Source organism: Fopius arisanus, unplaced genomic scaffold (assembly GCF_000806365.1).
Source record: "Fopius arisanus strain USDA-PBARC FA_bdor unplaced genomic scaffold, ASM80636v1 scaffold00039, whole genome shotgun sequence".
Lineage (NCBI taxonomy): Eukaryota > Metazoa > Arthropoda > Insecta > Hymenoptera > Braconidae > Fopius > Fopius arisanus.
The window spans coordinates 205,752-225,172 of NW_011887778.1; the positions used below are offsets into that span (position 1 = coordinate 205,752).

General features: G+C 40.0%; 1 protein-coding gene across 4 annotated transcripts; it reads left to right on the forward strand.

The window, feature by feature from the left end:
• Window positions 1–13: 13 nt before the first annotated feature.
• Efa6 (Exchange factor for Arf 6) lies at window positions 14–18,936 on the forward strand. 4 transcript variants are annotated; one of them, XM_011304763.1, is made up of 13 exons: window positions 14–787; window positions 10,170–10,236; window positions 11,146–11,199; window positions 11,931–13,399; window positions 13,622–13,857; window positions 13,966–14,159; window positions 14,230–14,422; window positions 14,615–14,784; window positions 14,924–15,140; window positions 15,233–15,377; window positions 15,558–15,701; window positions 15,887–16,062; window positions 18,387–18,936. In XM_011304763.1, the coding sequence occupies exons 1-13, from the start codon at window positions 653–655 to the stop codon at window positions 18,406–18,408; spliced, it is 3,222 nt and encodes a 1,073-aa protein (XP_011303065.1). In that variant the 5' UTR covers window positions 14–652; the 3' UTR covers window positions 18,409–18,936. The 4 variants fall into 4 exon arrangements, with proteins under 4 accessions (XP_011303065.1, XP_011303063.1, XP_011303066.1 ...); XM_011304761.1 differs by lacking the exon at window positions 18,387–18,936 and having other exon boundaries at window positions 15,887–18,378; XM_011304764.1 differs by lacking the exon at window positions 18,387–18,936 and having other exon boundaries at window positions 13,679–13,857; window positions 15,887–18,378.
• The last annotated feature ends 485 nt before the right edge of the window (window positions 18,937–19,421 follow it).

Below are 19,421 nucleotides of genomic sequence, written 5' to 3' on the forward strand. Positions count from 1 at the left end.
TTCCATTATTCACCTATTCCCCGTGTGTGATGCCAACGAATCGTGCACATATCGCCTGAACACGGTGGTCGTTGTCACGGAGCACCAGCGGAGGTGTCAGCAGGGTGATCCAAACACTCCCCAATCCTCCCCCAAAATAATAACGACAAGCTCCAAAACAACAGCCTGTTCCACTCCCCGGTGGTGCTGTGAATCTCAGAGGTGTAGTGCCAAGGAAAAAGGGGGGTAAACGTAAAAATAAAAAGAAAAAAAAACGTTGAAAAAAAGTGAAGCAGAAGGGTATCCGGCGTCTGAGCGGAGTGACAAGGACAGTGAATCCAAGTTGAGAGTGAGTGAGAGAGTTGAGGGCGCAGGAGTTGCAGTCTTGGATATTCCTCAGTTTTGCATTTCAATATCTCCCTCCAAGGGGAGCAATAATAAACGGGGAGTGCAATCGTATAAACAATTGTCAAGTGATCATCGTGTGTCAACAAACGCGGGAAACCAGTGAGTGACTGGCGAGTGTTAAAAAATCGATCGAGTTGAATAATAATTCAACGGTTTTTTTTTGGAAAACTTGAGATTCGCTGGGGTTTTTCTTTGTCACGGGATTCTCCCCTTGAGTTATTAAACCCACGGGGATCGATGTCTGTGGTGTGAGGGAGGTGAAAACATGGCTGAGGAGCTGCTGGTCACGCTTAGCAGAAACGACACAGCGGGATTCGGATTCTCCCTGCTTGGTACTGCCGGGTTACCTCACGTCATCTACGATATTGTTGAAAATTCACCGGCAGCTGAGTGCGGAAAGGTGAGTCGTGGAATTAAACAAACAATTAATTTTCCTTTTTAAACGGATTTTGCACCTTTACCAAGCGAATTACGGGCGTATCGACCCGTTCGTTATTCCGAGGGTATTTTACTTGCGTGTGCTACCTTCAGGCTCATTCAATGGCGAAAACAGGAATTAACGGATTGTTTTGGTTGTTCGATTGATGTACCACATTCTGTGGGAAAACATGCCTTTGACAGTTTTCATTATCACAGCTCATTAAGGTGATAACTCGTCAATTAGGGATGAGTGATGAAATGATTCGTTTCGAGTTTAAGAATGATGCACTCCGGTCCAGAAGTCATGACTTCTCATTGGATTCTTCAGGTTTTATTTTTTGGGGAAAGAATGAAGGGATTGAGAGGATGAAAAGAATTCAATCTATTTTCATCGTTCGTGGGAAAAATTTCCGGGATATTCGGGATTTTGCATTTTGTCTTTCATGTCTTGAGATTGAGGAGACGTTTCCTGCGTATCTTGAGCTCGAGTGTTGAGCTTTTAAAAGTGTATTACACATAGTAAATAGTAAAGTGGCAGTTCTTGTGACGAGTGTCTCGGAAACAAGTGGATGATAAAATAGTGCTTTTCCACCGAGAACCACCGGTGCACCTTCCACAGCTTTAATCGTTGTTATTCTTTCTGAAGGTTAAAATTAAAAAAAATTATTCGTACGAGGTCAATCGAGTTGGGAATGGCAAAATTATGGGTCTATCATAGTAACAAAAAGGGGGGGGGAGTCATTGATGTTCTCGCACTGGGTCTATCGCAGGGACAACGCCTTTATCTCCTCTCATGCGAAATTCATCCTCAATTTCCGAATGGAATACTTTTTGTTGCCACCTCTGACCTAGATACTCATTCCAATTAATCAAACACTCACGATGTTATAAATTCAACGATTTAATTGCGATTATCCCCGGATGTGGTGGGGGAATTGATGCCACTGGGATGATTTTCCATTGCCAGTGTTCCAAACAACATCTCAACATTTTTAGATTTTGCCATTGGGGAGAGAGAATTCTCCCGGGGAAACGATTGGATATTTGATGGATTTTTCGTACGATTTTAGTTTCATGCATCAAAATTATTTTTTCCCTCGTACTCTTATGCATCTGAATGATAAGAGAAAAGAAAGATTATCTTTTTAAAAATAATGGATCAATGCGAATCGCAATTCCACCGTTATTCGACGAGGCCACTGTCCATTGATATATTGACCAGTTACAATTATCGTAATTGACTGGTAGATAAGGCGAGGATAGGGTGGATCCGAGAGTGGGAGGGTACAGCACTAGCTACCAATCTTCTCGCGATTAATAGTTCCAACTATTCTCAACCAGTTCACGTAAATTTCCCGTGTAGATGAGTTTAAACGCCGTGGCAGTGTAAACTTTATGGAGGGAATTAAAAAAAAAAGGAGAGGCGAGAAAAAATGAGACGTGAATTTAAATATAGAGAAACAGAGGGCTGCTGGGAAAGTGGAGCGACCTCGTATTTCTGTGACACTCTTTTTTTTCCCCTTTTTTTTTAATTCCCTTCTTTTTTCTTTCTCTGTTTTTATACGAGGCCCTCTCGTCGTTGGTTTCCGTGAAACGTAAATTGCAAGGATCGAGCGCCTTTTAATTGCCGACGGGCCAGCGTCTAGTTTGGCCCGGGGATTATTACGCGATTGGAATATGCTGGAAACAATGAGGGGATTTCAAAAATTGTGGGTGTTTTTTTATCAGTATTAAAATATAGGTATTTTTTTTATTTAATTTTTGAAAATTATGTAATATAAAAAAAATATTTACAACGGAATCGAATGGTGGGGGCGGAGCGCGCATTCGGTTTCGTTTTATATCAAAAGATAACATCCATAAGTGTAGATAGGCCTGCGTGGCGCGCCATATACGCTAGTATTATTGGAATTCCTCCCAATCCGCTTCCACATCAGGTATTCACAAAACAAACTTTGCAATCAGATTTATGGAAAATTGATGAGTGATTCGAAGGTTATCTATATGCCGATATCTCGCCCACTCGTGACTTCCACCCATTCACAACTAGTTACCGAAAATGTCACAGCGAATAACCGTGCAACTTTCAACCGTGAATTCTCCACCCCACGCTGGAGTTGCAAATAATGTCAATCCACAAAATCCAATTATCCACCGCGAATACTTCACTCCATCCCCATTGGTCTGTTGACCTGCCACTGGGGTTTCCCTCAAGACCGCGATGCACGTAATCCCCAGCAACCGACAACATCAAAGTAATAAAACACGAAAAGTCGATTAAAAATCCAGTCTAAAATTCCCCCAACATGTGCCCTGCGAATCAAAGCTGAATCAATTTTCTCATACCTGCTGGTTTTTTTTTTTTCGTTTTATCGTTATGAGTAATTGAGTAGTGTTGCATGGTGCACCCTGCCAACTCCAAAAGGGCGGATGAAAACTGAAAGGAGGGAATATACAGGGGATAAGAAGAAAAAAAAACAGCTGCATTCGTGTGGCACGCAAAGACGTCTTTTTATGTTGTTGATTGTTGATTCAAGGGGGTACCTCGAGACAGAGCCAGTGGATAATATTGTTTGAGGGTTAATCGTCAGGCTTGACCTGGGCTATTCACTTCCGGTGTCATTCTCCATCGCCTTTATCTCACACATCGTCTGCATACTAATAAAACATCTTGGCATTACTCATTTCATTCTCTCAGGCACATCAGGAAGACAGGGTAGCTAAATGAAGATGCCGAATATCATAAAGTATTTATGGTAGTTCAGCTGACTACCCCGTGTGATTAAGAATGAACTTCCACTTGGGAGAGAACTTTCCATGCATAATGAATAAAGACATAAAATTGTTGAAATTTTCAGAAAATACCTGGGGAATTGGGGGATTGTTTAAAAGTGGAAAAAGTTTATAGCGCATAACTCTGAAACCTTTTCAGGGAATTACCTTGGTTAAATGTTTTTTCGGAGATGGGGAGACAGAAATAGGGAAATTCGCGCGATACACTTAGGGTGATTGGCAAATATCTGGGTGCACTGTAATTTTTATGTTTGGGTGACAGTTTTGATGGGTAAATACGCGCAGGAAAGATAGGGAAATGTAGGTGGGTCTCACCTGGCAACTGTATGCACCTTCCTACGCAATTTCACATCGACGATGTTTGTCAATGACGAGTGGAGGCGGAGGTTGAAGTACTTTTCCGTTTCCGGGTGATTCGACTTGGATGTAGAAAGGCGGCGCCTTGGTTGGCAAATTTCACAGACGTAATATCGATGGCGAGGGAAATAGAGAGGGTTACAACAACAAAACCAAGTGCTTCAACTTTTCCCTGTTTTCAATATCGATTCTGCGTTGTGAACACTTCACCGTCGATATTACGACCGATCGACTGGAATTTACCGTTGTATCGTAAAATGCACAAGTAGTTCAGTGTCTCGAAGTATTTTCACATGAAATATTTCGTGGGAAAAAAAATAAAACACTGCCCTTAACTTGTGAATCATTCATCGAACTTTGGAATTTTTAATGGTTACTTTTACAACCCAATGGAAGTTCTCGGTGATATCTCTCTCTGGAATACCTCTTCATCGAGATTATTTCATGTTTAATGAGATGGGAAAATCCAGTTGTTCTGCCACGTTTCACCACTTCACCACTGAATTTACGTTTAATTACCCTGGTTGCAGTAGAAACGAAGATTATTAAACGTAATTTTGCTCATTTTATCGTACAATCTACCCTAAAAATCGTGTGGAAGACATTGGAATACACGAACAAGTGGGTGAAGGGATGGAAAGTTTAAATTTATGAGAGCACTTGTCAGGTAATTCGAGTACTTATGCGGATAATTCAGGGTACTCAGGCTATTTTCGTCCTTAAAACTTTTCCCTGTCATTGAAAACCCGAGTGGCTCCACATTTTTCCATCAATAGGTATAATAGCCAAAAACGTCGCCCACTCGTGGAAAAAATTCATGGAAAATCTCCACTTTCCCCGTTCTCTCTTCAGGAAGGGAAAATGACGCGAGAATAACGAGGAAAAACAAGTAGATTGTCTTACTGAGAAAAAAAAAAGGTAAAACACGTGCCATGGGAAATACGAGTATGTGGCAGTTGATTGTGCGTACATTCAGAGACCTAGACATCGATCCTAGCCTCCAGCCCTCCGGTGAGGGAAATGTGGAGAGCACCCAATCTCCTGTTGGGCTCGTAATCCGTTCACGTAACTCGTATTTTCCTTCGAGAATTCCTTGTTTGGATGTCCTTATCTCCCTTTTTTTCATTTGTCATGGCAATCGCATGTTGTCCTGTCGCAAGGTGACTGAGAATCTTAAGGGCGCCAATTCAATGACTCCCATCGAGATAAAACGCTCCATCAAGCGTCCAGCATTTCTCATATTGTTCAATAAATTTTTCTCCATTTTTCCCGAGTCGTCGGCATTCTCTTTGAATATCCTTATTTGTCTTTTCTCCAAGACAATTTCGTATCCCCAATTTGTGGAGATAGAAGAAGAAGAAAAAAAGGGAGCCTTCATCTTTCAGTATTTTTCCAACTCCTTGTTCTCGTATCTCATACCCCCATGGAGAAAATAAGCCACCCTGGTGGAAGGAATAAGCCGTAGGAATTGGGGTCACCGAACCCCCTCAACCCCTAGTTGTACTTCAACCGAAATGGCCCAGAGGTAAGAGAACTGTCTCTGCACACAGGGCTAATCCAATTGTCGAAGAAATTTCGTTAGTGAGGTCCACCTTGGAATGAGACTGGTGTCGTGGTGTTGAGTTTCCGTGGGTTGAATGCTGAAAATTGTTGGCCAATGGGCAAGCCTTTATTCCACTCCAGAGGATAATGAATGAGTGCAGCTACACATTAAATTACGCCTCATCTTTCTCACATTTCGGGTGAAGCCAAAGTTTTCAGTTGTTCGATTTGTCTTGATTAGTGAGTCATCCTGTCGCCTTTTGGGAGGCAGTAATAATGAGAATTAGGACAGATGAGGCTGGAGGTACTCCAGCAAACTCACGACAACTTTTATTCGACTGTTAAAAATGATGAAAATCGACTATTTTTTATTTCTCCATTTCTCTTCATGTTGCAAGCGTGAGGTTTCATCCTGGAAGCGTACGATAGGAACCAGTGACAGCGATTTTATCGGAAAACTTTCTGGATTTATGATTCCACTCATTCGGTCTTCACTTTTCAATAATCGATACACACAATTTTTTTATAATAAACAGTAATACATTCTCCACTGGAATTTTTCGTTAATCCAGGAAACCTGAATCCTCTCAAAATCGAAATAACTTCTCCATCCACATAAAGAACGTTTATTTCCATAATTTCCTTAATTTTATACCACTCCTGCAATAACAACCTCAATAAATTCCCGAGCAACACGAAAGTTCAAGAATCCTCATGAACGCTCGACGAAAAGTTTAAAATGAAACTCAGCGGCACGTGAATAATTTCCCCTCTCCTTATTATTCACAAACTGGCGTAAAAAAAAAGGAAGCTCAAGAATCGGATAAAATAAAGGAAACATTTGAATGACAATACTAAAAGCAAATGTGTTCCAGATACGCAGTGAAGATTCCTATTGGGACAGTGATGAATAGCTCAGAGCTTTTCGCAGACTAACACACGTACAAGACCTCCACACACGATTCCGGCTAAATAAAAACGAAGGAACGACAGAAAAAAAAAATTCTGCGTCTCTCGTTTTACTCCAGTTAAAGCTGTTGAGACTCCCTGGTTGAATGGAACCTTTCCTTCTCTCTTTTTTTCAAACTTCTACAAGCCAATCCCACGTGTAACAGAAATAGAAGGAGAAAATGAGAGGAAAAAAAATAGCTAGATTGTGTCATGCGACAATTCCACGTGGACATTTTCTCCTGCGATTCAACGACACGAAACTCACATTAGTACTCATATGAAGATGTATGTACGTGTAATTTTCAGCTAAGAAATGAGAGGCTTTTTTCTGGAAGCAATACGATTGCTGGGGAAAATCCTGGGGATACAGTTGGGGGTGAGAGTTGACGTAAAACAGGACTTCGATTCCAGGCTGAAAGTTTTCAGGAGAAAAGTAATTTTATTTGAATGCTGCGAGGGGTGAATGGAGTGCAATAGGTCTTGGAATTGGGAATTTTGACTAGCTAGTGAGTGCGACTTTCTTTTACGTCTTTATTTTTCAAGGAAAATAACGAAGGATTTAGCGGTAAAAGGAGATGAGTCAATTCAATTGAAGAAGTGGAGCTTTTGATGAATATCCTCGTAGCTTTAATTTTTTTCTGTAAAAATGGTAACATCCACTGGATTTCTGGAGATTCAGTCACCGATTCTCGAATAGATTTCCCTCATTGATGTATTTCGGTCCACTCCTGGTGTCGAAATCTGAGGTAAATCACCGATGAATCTGATGAATGAATTTTCGCTCGAGGGAGAGGATGTCACCAATGATTTCATGTTAAGTGAGAGAGGTTGATCGAAACCAGAGAAGTGTCTGGCAGTTGAACTACCCCTGGGTTGTCCACCTTTGTTGACCCCAGGGTGTTTATTAGGTCAAGAGTTAAGTGACAGGGGACATGACGAACTGATATGCCAAATTCTCACTCGAAACACCACGAAAATTCACCGGATGTGACGAGGCATTGGTTAGATGCCATCTAGACACTAGTCATCGATTTTACTGTCTGGGGCTTTTTTTTCCAAGGGCTTCGGGACGCCAGGGTGTCTCTCAGAGATAATCTTGGATGAAAAGACGAAGTGAATTGCGAGAAGCTCTTTACGTAATCGAGAGACAATCACCACTATTCCTTGAAATGCTAATGGTATTTCATTCTGAGGTGGAGATGTGCATTTTAATTAACAATTCGAATCCTTGAATTTTATGAAGAAGATGATCTACTCGTGGTAATAATTTTTTTTTTCGGACCCCTGGAGCTGCCTCAGCTCGGGCATAAGGTTCTCCTGATAATATATACATCTCCAGAGTGAATGAATTTTTGGTTGAAATCGTTTTGTCAGTCCCTGGGAAAAATTGAATGGAAAGCAGGTCGAAGGAGAATCTCAACGAGATTAGTTTTGAAGTTTAATTCCGGTATTATGTCGCGTGTGCACATCCATACGGGTTTACCATGTGTGCAGTACGTGCCTCTTGGTGTTATGAATATGCATTGGGGAAGGAAACAAAGAATGAGGGACAGTCAGAGAGCGAGGAAGCCGCGCTCGCCAAACTCCCCAACGTCCGGCTAATTCAGATGCCAGTGGGTTCAGTGGTTCAAAAAAAAAACCAGAGAGAATTTCGCTGGGTAATTTTTGGGGAAAATCAAGCACGAACGTATGAATTTTATACTCTTGCAAAATTAAAGAGCGTAGACCGCGTATTCCTGCAATTAATTTATTTGCAATTCAGCTATTTAATTTGACTACATGATTTTTTACCTGATCGAAGGTGAATGGCAGGTGAATATTTTGATTAGACGTGGATTACGACTTTGAGGCTCAGGGTTGAGGGTCAATTTGAGTAAACGGAGAATGAGAATAAGGGATGAAAAAACGGGTAACAATGATCGATTGGCCAACTCATTCCAGCAGCACGAGGAATGAAGCTATTATTTACAGAGCCTCGTGATTTTCCTCCCACGTGCTGGTGCTTTCATGGCGTGACTATTGGCCTGATGGAAATAACGAGCGAATGAGGATAGCAAAAGAAATGAGGAGAACTGGAATAAAAAAAAAAAAGGGGAGAAATGGTGGAAAGGTGTTTGTCTGGTTGGAATAGTGGTACACGCAGAGGCCAAAATGGGTATTTAAAGCGTCAATTTGTTCGGGTTGCGTTTGATGTTCACCTGCGTGACGTCTGCGGGCTTTTGTCAATGGGACTTTGCGTGACACTGGCACGTGGATGGGAATGAATAAAAAAATTCCCGCCATCGACTGACAATGATTCATCTGGGGGTGTCATTCTATTTCACAAAGGACATTCAATCGTTACGGTACGATAATTGCAGGAGCACACAACGCTCTGATGAATTTTTATTTAATTAAATGATTAAATGATAATTCAAAATGGTTATTAAATGGGATAAGAGGGATTAATCAACCCCTAAACACTGGGATCAACTCGAGTGACTTCTATAAGCGCTTTTTGGGGTGGCCCTCAAGATTTCACAATGTTCTGACACACTAAAATAACACCAGAGCTGTCAGCACGTTGGAGGCCTTTAAGTGGTTTCAAACCGGCCCCAGGAAGCTCAACCGAATTTTCAATTAAAAGAACATTCTTAAATCCAGGGTTAGGAGCAAAATGGCAACATCAAAGTTTCGTCGGTTGAAAAGCACGGGATGTGTTGATATACATTTTTAATGGAACAATGTCAATATCACGGATATAAATAACGACTGGGTGAGGGTTTTGAGACACCAGAGGGAGATCAGTGGGTATCTCAGGTCTAAAAAAAAATCAGTGCTCCTCTAATCGTCGAAAAGAGTATTAAACATTGGTTTTTTTTGTTGGAATATTTTTTTTCGACTCTGATAATTGAACAGGATTGCTCACTCATCATGTTCAATTGAAATGATTGAACTTAGAACGCAGTAGTAAATTATTGGAGTTGATTAATTGAATAGTAAAAAATTATGTTTATTGATAGAAGAGGGAAGTGGTAATGAGGAAGGGCTCTTGATCGGTTTGGGGGACTTGAATTATTGGTAATTAGTGAAATGAAGGTTTTTTCGTTGTGCAAATGCTGCTGTTGGCCATTTGAACATTTGAACAATTCTAAAACAGACAGATACAGTTACGTAGTTTACAATCGACTGGAGGATGAGGTAAATCATTGTAGATGCGAAATAACTTGGGTTTTAACGTACAATTTATCGTTCTCTGGGGGTGGTGTTATGCATGTGCATGCACTCGTGGATGATATTATATTTTGGATGGGGCGGAGGGGGTGGAGGGTCATGGATCGTAATCACGCGTGGCATCACCGTCGCGGCTGGCCTCTGTGACGATTCAATTTTGCGGCTCGGTGGACTTGCGACACATTCTCCACGGTTTATCCGACAAACTACAAGGATTATTTTATGGAGACATGTGGATTACTGAACTTTCCCAAATTACGTAGTTAGTCGTATGAAATACGTTAGCAAAAATGAAAAAAACACAATTTTCGGGCATTGAATTTTATGGAGTGGAGGGAATTTAAATAATTTAAAAAAAAAATCGCATCCTCGTGATATGCATTCAACTCGACACTGTCGCGTCATCCTTGATAATATCTTGAGAACCTCGACGCTTTTTTTTTCTTTCAATAATTTTCATGAACTATGACCCCCAGTAATTAAAAGTAATGATCTCTCCTTTGCAGGTAGAAGCTGGAGACGTAATCCTCGGCGTAAACGACATCGACGTTAATCGTTTCACCACCAAGGAAGGTAAGAGAATTCTCACCGCGCATATCTAAAAATAAATTTCCCTGTTCAATACTTTAATTGGACTTTTCCCCGGGGTTAATTTGAGTAATTCAAACTGCGAGATGAGTGATGCATTAGTGGAGTGCATTGAAAAAATATCGTGTTTGCATGAATTATTGATGAAGTTGGAGAATTGGAAAACTTTGAAATTCACTTCACTCCATTCGGGGTAATATACGTCGATACGATTTTCCTCTTTTTTCCGTGAATAATGTATTGACTCACCCCATCCTTTCATTCGATTTTTATATTTTGTGTATTTACCTTTACAATGAAAAATTGTAGATTTCAAAATTTCATTCAGACAGGATGATTATGGAATTAAATTTGGATAATCCGATGGAAAATCGTGCACGTAAGCAATGAGATAATAATTCACGAATAATTAACGAATGATTAATAATAAATTGATTGATGGATCAATTATAACCTTGACAAGGGTAAATTGAATCGAGAAGAGAGGAAAATGGTGTTTGAAGGATAAGTGAATTTTCCAAAGGTTCTCCTCGTGGAAAATGTCCACTGGGAATTTACAAGTTGATATAACCATCGTCACTAGTGTCAACATTGGTTGCCTTAAATCCAACGGATAATCTCGTGCGGGTGGGTTGCGCTGGCGCAATGAATCGACCTTATCCTGACCTAACGCACACTTGGTGCAAGTGAGAGAGAATGTCCATGTACCTCTGACTTTCATTGCCGCCGGTGGGTGTGCAGTCCAAATTTACCCGTCATCCTCCAGACACTGGAGAAACCATTACCAAAAAATCCTATAATAATGACAATATCAACCCCATTCCCTCACAATCGTGCAAATCCCAGAGAAATTAAACTCCCAGAAAAATTGTTTCGTTAATTTTTTCATTTCAGTGCTCAAATGTTTACGATTGTCCTCGGATCCAGTCACCCTAAAGCTCCGGAGGGGTGAGTAAATTTTTCCATTTTTTACATTTTTCAAGAGAAAAATTCCATTGAATGTTGTGTGAGTGGATGAAGACTTGGTGGAGTGTTGGGGATTTATTTTTTCTTGATGGGGTGGGGCGGCTTGGTCGGTGTTAAAATTGAAAAGTATTATTCATTAAATTTTTTAATACCGAGAAATAGTAGAATAAAATCGGCACGATACTCTCACCCATTCATGACATCAGGAATGAGCGATAAAATTCCGCGAGAGGAGTGGGTTTATCAGTGACGTTTCTTCCTCGATACTTGAATGGAGCTATACAAAGCATCAGTGTACAGAAATATCCAGTACAGTGGTTGAGGTTTCACTTGGATAGGTACTGAGTGAAAAAGGAGAACCAGCTAGGATGGATACGGTAAAAGATTCCTCTCGATTTCCAGTGGTCGAGAAAGTGTGTGTGTGTGTGTGAATTTGCCCGTGTGTCTTTTCACTGGTGCTTAGTATTTCGAATGAATGAGTCAATGGAGTGAAGCCTCTCAGATAGGACGTATGTCCGCGGTTCCCATCAATTATCAGTATCAAAAAGTTTTTTTGGTGGTCATTTTGGTGAAAATATTTTGAGAGATATTTTTATTTTTAGTTAGATGAGAGCAAAAACAATAATTCTCGTGTAAATGAATCATCTCAATGGAAATCGTGATAAAAATTTGTGAGACATGGCTGGAGCATGAGGAATGAAAAATATTTGCAGATCCAGCGATAAAAGCACACGTGAGACGATTACTAGCCCCGGGGCAGGAGTTTGTGGACGAAGTGAGTTGTCCACGTGTGGGTGTAGATGGAAGAGCAAACTCTGGTAACAGCGAGGAGAAGAAGAAGAAGGTGAAGGGAAGAAAGGGTGGATCACCGGAGTTGCCAGTTGGTTCGCCACAGGCACCAACTGGTGCGCAGTATGCATCACGAAGTAATGGATCATACAGCGATGCCTCAGGCTCATCCGAGTTTGAGGCGATTTTACCAGTTACAGACAGTTTCAAAGAGGAGGAACGTGCCCAGTGGGAGCCCCTATCAGGCGACAAATTTACAAGGCAAAAAAATACACCGAGATTCGAGGCATACATGATGACAGGAGATCTCATGCTGAATCTCTCTCGAACTCAACAGAGCACTGGTTTCCTACCGAAATACCAGAAAAAAGTTGATTCCCTTCGTTACAACAACCATTACATCCATCGTCATCACAATTATCACAATCATCACCATCACAACTCAGTTCCAACGAGTCCAAACGAGATGCTGGGCCATCGCTCGTACAAAACTACTGGTTCTAATTCAGCGACGACCTCACCAGTGGGTACAGGTAAACGTGATCCTAACCAGTGTCCAAGCATAGTCGATACCAAGTCAAATGTCACGAATTTTGGTTACTCGAGTGGTTTCGTGAGGACATCGAGGTCCGAGGATCACCTCCAGTTCCAGAAGGATCCATCGATGAGTGCTGTGGACATTGATATCGATGAGGATGTCACATCAAGTCTCAATACACTGTTGGACACTCGGCCCGACAGTGGACAGGGTATAGGTATATCCAGTGAGAGAATTGTGTGGACGTATAATGCACCAGTGAGTTCCCCCTCGGCATCAGCATCGGATCGCACCTCGTGCTGTCAGAATGGCAGCTCATCCCAGTCATCCAGCAGCTCAGAGGGTACAAGTCCACAGCGATCTCTATCCCCAGCCTCTCCAACCTCAGTCTCATCATCAGTCATGTCATCCAATTCTGGATCACGCAGATTTCCTCTGCCATCAGCAGGAAATCCTTTTCCCCAATCCAACAATAATTCAAATTTACCCAACTGCCAGGCAGGCACACCAAGCATTCATCCGACTAACGGCGATCTCAGCCAATCAGAGGCCATCAGCAACATGTCAAGCCCTGATTACAATGACGAAGAGACTATGGATATTCTCAGTGCACGTGATATTATGATGGTTAGTGATCCAAGTGACAGTGACTCGACGATCCTCGCGAGTGAACCACCGCAGAGGAGAAAAACTAAAAAGAGCATTGGTTATGGAGCGGAGCACAGCCAGTCGAGTGAGCACAGGATTGTGATACAGGTGAAGGGGCCTGAGAAGGAGAGCAGAAGTTGCAGCAGTCCAAAAAATCGAAGGAGAAGTAACAGCGGTGGTAGTGAACACCAGAGACCATCGTCTGGCGTGAGTTGTGACCACATATTTCCTTATTATTATCCTTTTGTTGTTTTTAATACGTAGTTCTCCCATCACCTGACATTTGTGAATAGTTCATCTCCTCTTCGACAGCGTTTAGCAATTGTCTCTTTATTTTCATTATCACTTTATCACTCAATCTCAGCCATTCTCTGTCTCATCTGAATGTAAAATCCTGTTGATTCCTAATGTACGTACCCCTGGTGTTAGGAGTTGAAGGAATACGAGGATGAAAAAGAAATACATGTTGGTTCGTGCGATGAACAGAAACAGAGTGGACAGTCACCACCGCAATCAGCTGACGAGGAGAGTGACATTGAGAGCCTGCATAGCTTCCATTACAGTCCTAAAGCTGTTGATCTACCGTCAGCAGTGAGATTGGCCAAGAGATTGTACTCGCTCGATGGTTTCAAGAAGTCAGACGTGTCCAGGCATCTCAGTAAAAAGTACAATTTCACTGTTGCTTATTGCATAATTTATTTGCATGACTTCTCGGATATTTCCACGGTCTCTCAATTCGTTTATCATTCGAGTGATGCTATTTTTACTTGCAGCAACGATTTCTCCAGAGCAGTTGCTGAGGAATACCTGAGATATTTCAGTTTTGAGGGGGACACGCTGGACGTGGCACTCAGAAAGTTTCTCGCCCAATTCTCACTGACTGGTGAGACTCAGGAGAGAGAACGTGTGCTTGTACATTTTTCAAAGAGATACATCGACTGCAATCCCGGCTCCTTTAATTCACAAGGTTGATATCCCAGTGGACCACCAGTTATCATACCTCCTGGGGGGTTTTATTCATTTTAATGACATTTCAGATGCTGTGCACACATTGACGTGCGCTATTATGCTCCTCAATACCGATCTTCATGGGCAGAATATCGGGAGAAAAATGTCGTGCTCCGAGTTCATTGAGAATCTCTCGGAGCTAAACGACGGTGATAATTTTCCTCGGGAGGTACTCAAACAACTCTACACAGCTATCAAGTCTTATCCCCTCGAGTGGGCACTGTAAGTACATCGAGTGGTTCTTGTGCAGATAGATAAAAAATAATTTCCACAAATTAATTCAGTATTGAAGAGAAAATTCCACATCAATTTCAATATTTCCACTGTGCCCTGTCTGTTCAGTATGAATTATTCATTCCAGTCAATGAAATACAATAAAATATTCTCCTTAAAATGGATTTTTTACTGTTGAAGTGATGAGCAGGGGGAGGACATGGGGTCTCAGGTGATTCAGCAGGGCGATGGGCCAGCGATATCAGCATCCGGCAATCCATTTCTTGATGTGCCAAATGTCACTGGTGCTACTGAATTCAAGAAGGGTTACGTCATGCGCAAGTGCTGTTACGACGCTAATGGAAAGAAAAGTTTGTACCAATATTTAACGTTTATTTATGTCAATTGTGGGATTATTATGCCATTCAATTTGCATGTTTATCGAAATGAATTGTAACCTTCCAATGGGGGAATATTGTGAATGAGAGTATTTTGTTCCTTTAATTGCAGCTCCGTTTGGTAAACGAGGCTGGAAAATGTACTACTGTACACTTCGGGAACTTGTATTATATCTGCATAAAGACGAGCATGGCTTTCGTAATGACAGCCTGCACAATGCCATAAGAATTCATCATGCATTAGCGACAAAGGCATCGGATTACACGAAGAAGCAGCACGTGTTTAGACTGCAAACTGCTGATCAGGCCGAGTATCTCTTCCAAACTAGGTGATTAATTTTTTTTTCTTTTTTTTGGCAATCCTTGAAAGGGTTTTCCTCGATTTATTAATTCATTAACTCATCAATTTGTTGGACAATAGTGATTCGAAGGAGCTCCAGTCATGGATTGACACGATAAATTTCGTATGCGCGAGCTTTTCGTGCCAGCCACTCGCCGGAGCGGTAGGTTCACAACGAAAGTTTCAACGGCCTTTGCTTCCCTGCAGTCACACCAAATTGACGCCTGTAAGCATCATCACTCGGTCCAAGCACGAGTTTATTTTATTTTTCACCTTTCCAATTCACTGTTACTTTCGCTGATTAGGACCTCATGCCTACGCTAAGTTGAACTAGAATTAGCTCCCTGGTAATTAATGTCGTTAGTTGATTACTTCATCTAGAATTTTTTCAATTTTTTTTTTGTAGAGAGAACAATTAAGGGACCACGAAGAGAGGGTGAATAGACTTGAGGGAGAGCTGGAGGAGCACCGGAGGCATCCACCTGAGCGTGGAGCCAAGGCTCTCACTGTTCAGAATTACAAGGAGAAGGATACCTATCTTCATTACGAGGTGAATGAGTTATTCATAGAAAATCACATTTTTTTAATTGTGGGACCTTTGTAGCTACTACAATTCCTATAGAATCATTTCTTCTTCTTAAACAACTCATCGAGTGTATATTTAGCTCGAGTATTATTTATGATACATTATGTATATATTTTTTTTTCTTGTTGTTTTTTATTGGAAAAATTTAGTTGAAGAGATACAAAACGTACGCCTATCTCCTGCGTTCTCGTCTGGCATTTACCGAGGTTGAGTCATCCCTCGTGGAGAGCAGCATTGGTGAAGTTGACGAAGGTGGAGGTGTACTACTGAATCCTGATGTTGGTCTAGTACCGCCACCAGTACCAGATCGTCCAGCAACAAATAGGTACAGTTACAGAGCTGCCATTTACAACCGTAATCTCCTAAATGGTCAGGACTACGGCGGGGACATTGGTTGACGCGTCATGGGTGTTTTTTCGGCGTGCGTCATCTAATATTTTAAATAATTACTAATATACACAGGCAGGATTGAAAAAAAAACCATATTCTAAAAGTAAACGACAGTTTAAATCCATTGATAGAGATTAAAAATAAAGACAGTATCAATTATTGCAAGCACAAGGGATAAATAATGTTTTAATTGGAGGTAATGAAATTAATTAATTAATGAGAGATATAATGAGGGATATGTGAGTCTTCGAGTGCATTGAACTACTGCCTGTGTGTAACACAACGCCGAAGTTATTTAATTATTAACAGTTGGTGGATTGGATGGGGTCGATAGATTAATTTTTGTTTATCGATTGTTTTATTTATTGATTGAAGTCCTTGTCGAAGGGGTTGATTATGAATATGAACATCTCACTGTGTAATATTAATTAGCGCTCAATTATTAATTAACGAGGGCTCAACTCGTTTTTCAACAGCTGAAAGTATGCGACATGGTGCTGGTCTCTGGTTTATTTACAATAAAATATTTTTAAGGTTTTTTTAATATCCAGTGATATTTCAGTGATAATGAGGTTTATCAATTTGTTTGATTAATTGAAATATTTATACTGGATGTTAAATTGGCTCTTCGCTTTCATCGTACTGATAACATCGGTTATAATTTAATTAACAAAACGATTGTCATTTGCAACATATAGTTTCAACTCACGATAATTAGGTGTAACCATTGCTTCATTGCCTCTCTAACATCTAAGGATCTGATTTTTCAATCTGTACTTTTGTATAAGTAGAATATTATTTTTCTATATTATTTAATCTTCTTGTTGTTTCGAGATACGTAATGGAGGTGTCAATTAGAATTTTTGAACATCAAGTTACATCCATATTCCTATTATAGTTCTGATTTACATTTAACAGTTAGTCGTTTTTCCATCGATATTTCATTCGAAACGTAAGAATGTCGATGAAGTAATCTCAGTGAAGATTTACGATTGATGCTCCAAAGGCCAAAGAATATATTTAATCAATAATTCTAGCTCCAACATCAATGATTAACAGCTCAAGACTGCATAAACTGAGCATCTCGATGAAAATATTCCGGAATATTTCTTCCTCAATCAATAAAATTCATTTTGAATTTTGTTCGCGTTTGTTTCATTAAATTGTTGGCGTTGAAAAATCGTTAGAAAGTGAATGGAGTTGAATTACGCATTGAAAGCTTTAACTAGATATTTTGAATTACGTAACTTATGCATTTGAGGTATTTTTGTTGGATAAAAATTATAAAAATTGTTTTCTTTGGGAGATAACGATTAGGAGTTTAAAAGTGATAGTATTAATTCTAGAGAGATGTAGTCATGAGATCTGAGATTATGGAACTGAGGGATTAATGATTTATGAGGATATAGTGATGTAGCCTTTTGTAATAATTGTTTACAACAATGCGTTGCAGTATTACGTAAATGTAGGGGTTCATCGCGATATAAATGAGAGTTGACATCCACTAATTTGGGAATTCCATAGATAGATTTGTACAATTATAAAGTGAGAGTAGATTGGAATTCTGGTTCAACTCGATTCAGTCGGAGTTTGTAGATCATTTTCGTTTGATTGAATTAATGAATATTGGGAAGGTGTCATTGAGGACATCATAATCAAAATGATCAGCTTGGCAGTTGTTTGCAGCTCTAAAGATATTAAATAGTATTTTTCGATAATTCATTCCAGGGTTTTAGCAGTCGAGAAAATGCTCTCGATATTCCCATTGATTTACTCATTAATTTTAACTTGTCCATCATTAACAGTCACAGTTCATAAAATCCTGTCTCCCATTTTTAAATTACCTTTATATACACATTAAAACCATTGAACAGGAATTAAAACTAATACGAGAGGCGTAAGAGATTATTCATTTAGTCCTTGTATAAAGCTGTAAATATATGTGGATATTTGAAGCTAATGGCAATAAAGATTAAATTATCTCCAAACGATTTAGGCTGAATATTCTTAATGTGCGTATTCCCAATAATTAACGAAGTACTATAACAATCTGAAATATGTGCACGTCACATCAACTATTATTATAGTTTCGCACTCATCTGCACTGCATGCTGCATGTTATATCATTCAAATTAATAAACTCTCTCATTGGATTTGGGCATATCGAGGAGTGAAGTTCATCACAATAACAAGCTCCCAGTTGTTCGACGACGATTGTATCCCAAGTAATAAGGAAATTGATTTGTTGCATGCATACAGGGACGGCCCGATGGCATCGTGATCACCTGGAGCGCAGCACTGAGCCCTCGTAATCTCCAATCGAATCTCAACAACAAATGTCTGAATATTCCCTCGTTAGTTAAATAGCTCGGTTGCAAGCCTAAACTACTGACTGTTATTTATTCACTGGAGATAGTTAATCTCCTCTCCCTCCCAGAGGGATTAAATACAAATTAGCAATTTTGAAAAACTGCTGATACTTATTACTTAGTTGTAACGACTTAAAACTCGTAATTGACAGGTGGCCGAAGTATTCCAGGCTTTGTGCAAAATGCCACGAGAGTGAATGCCAAAGAATAGCATTTGAATAATTTATTTGAATGTCTGGTATTTTTATAATCATCTTTGTAAAACTTGTGTTAAAGAATGAAACATTGATTTTTGTATTGTCGATAAATCCTGTTGCTTATGTTCGTATGATCTATTATGAAAACTATTTAATGACGTGATAAGTTGAGATTGTACTTTACTCTGTATGATTCATCGAATCAAGATTATGGAATATAGTCATTATAATTTTTTAGTCTCATTTATTTTTCTTTTTTGCTGAATAAAATACTATATTGCATCACAATTATACCGCTAACGCGACCGAGCCGTTCATGAAATTCCCGTTTTCAAATGCATTTGCCAATGTTTTATGAGAATCATTAAAATAATGTTTCGATAGTTATTCATTAATCTCCTCTTCATATAAATCCTCTGCGATATCCCCATCTGAAGGTGCTATACACTCATCTGTGCGATATATATCGTAGTAATTCATATTCAATGTTTCATCTCCGACAGATAGTAGAAATTGGTTGAATTCAGTTCCTTCTCGTAAGGCATGTATATTCTTTGGTAGAGTGAACTTGAAAAAAATGGATTTCACTAATTCGATACTATAACGAAAGGAAAATATTTATTCGACGGTTTCGGGATGTTTGTTCGAGACGGCATCCTTCGGGTCACCACCCATCACTTTCCAATCCATGCTTTTTTTATTCAAGGACATTAAAATTTATCATCTAT

Excerpts from the sequence above, each read along its gene's own strand:
- Efa6 (XM_011304761.1), top strand. The coding sequence starts at position 653 with ATGGCTGAGGAGCTGCTGGTCACGCTTAGCAGAAACGACACAGCGGGA. Across the intron at positions 10,237-11,145 it reads TCGTTTCACCACCAAGGAAG|TGCTCAAATGTTTACGATTG; the intron begins GTAAGAGAATTC and ends TTTTCATTTCAG. Across the intron at positions 15,141-15,232 it reads GAGTATCTCTTCCAAACTAG|TGATTCGAAGGAGCTCCAGT; the intron begins GTGATTAATTTT and ends GTTGGACAATAG.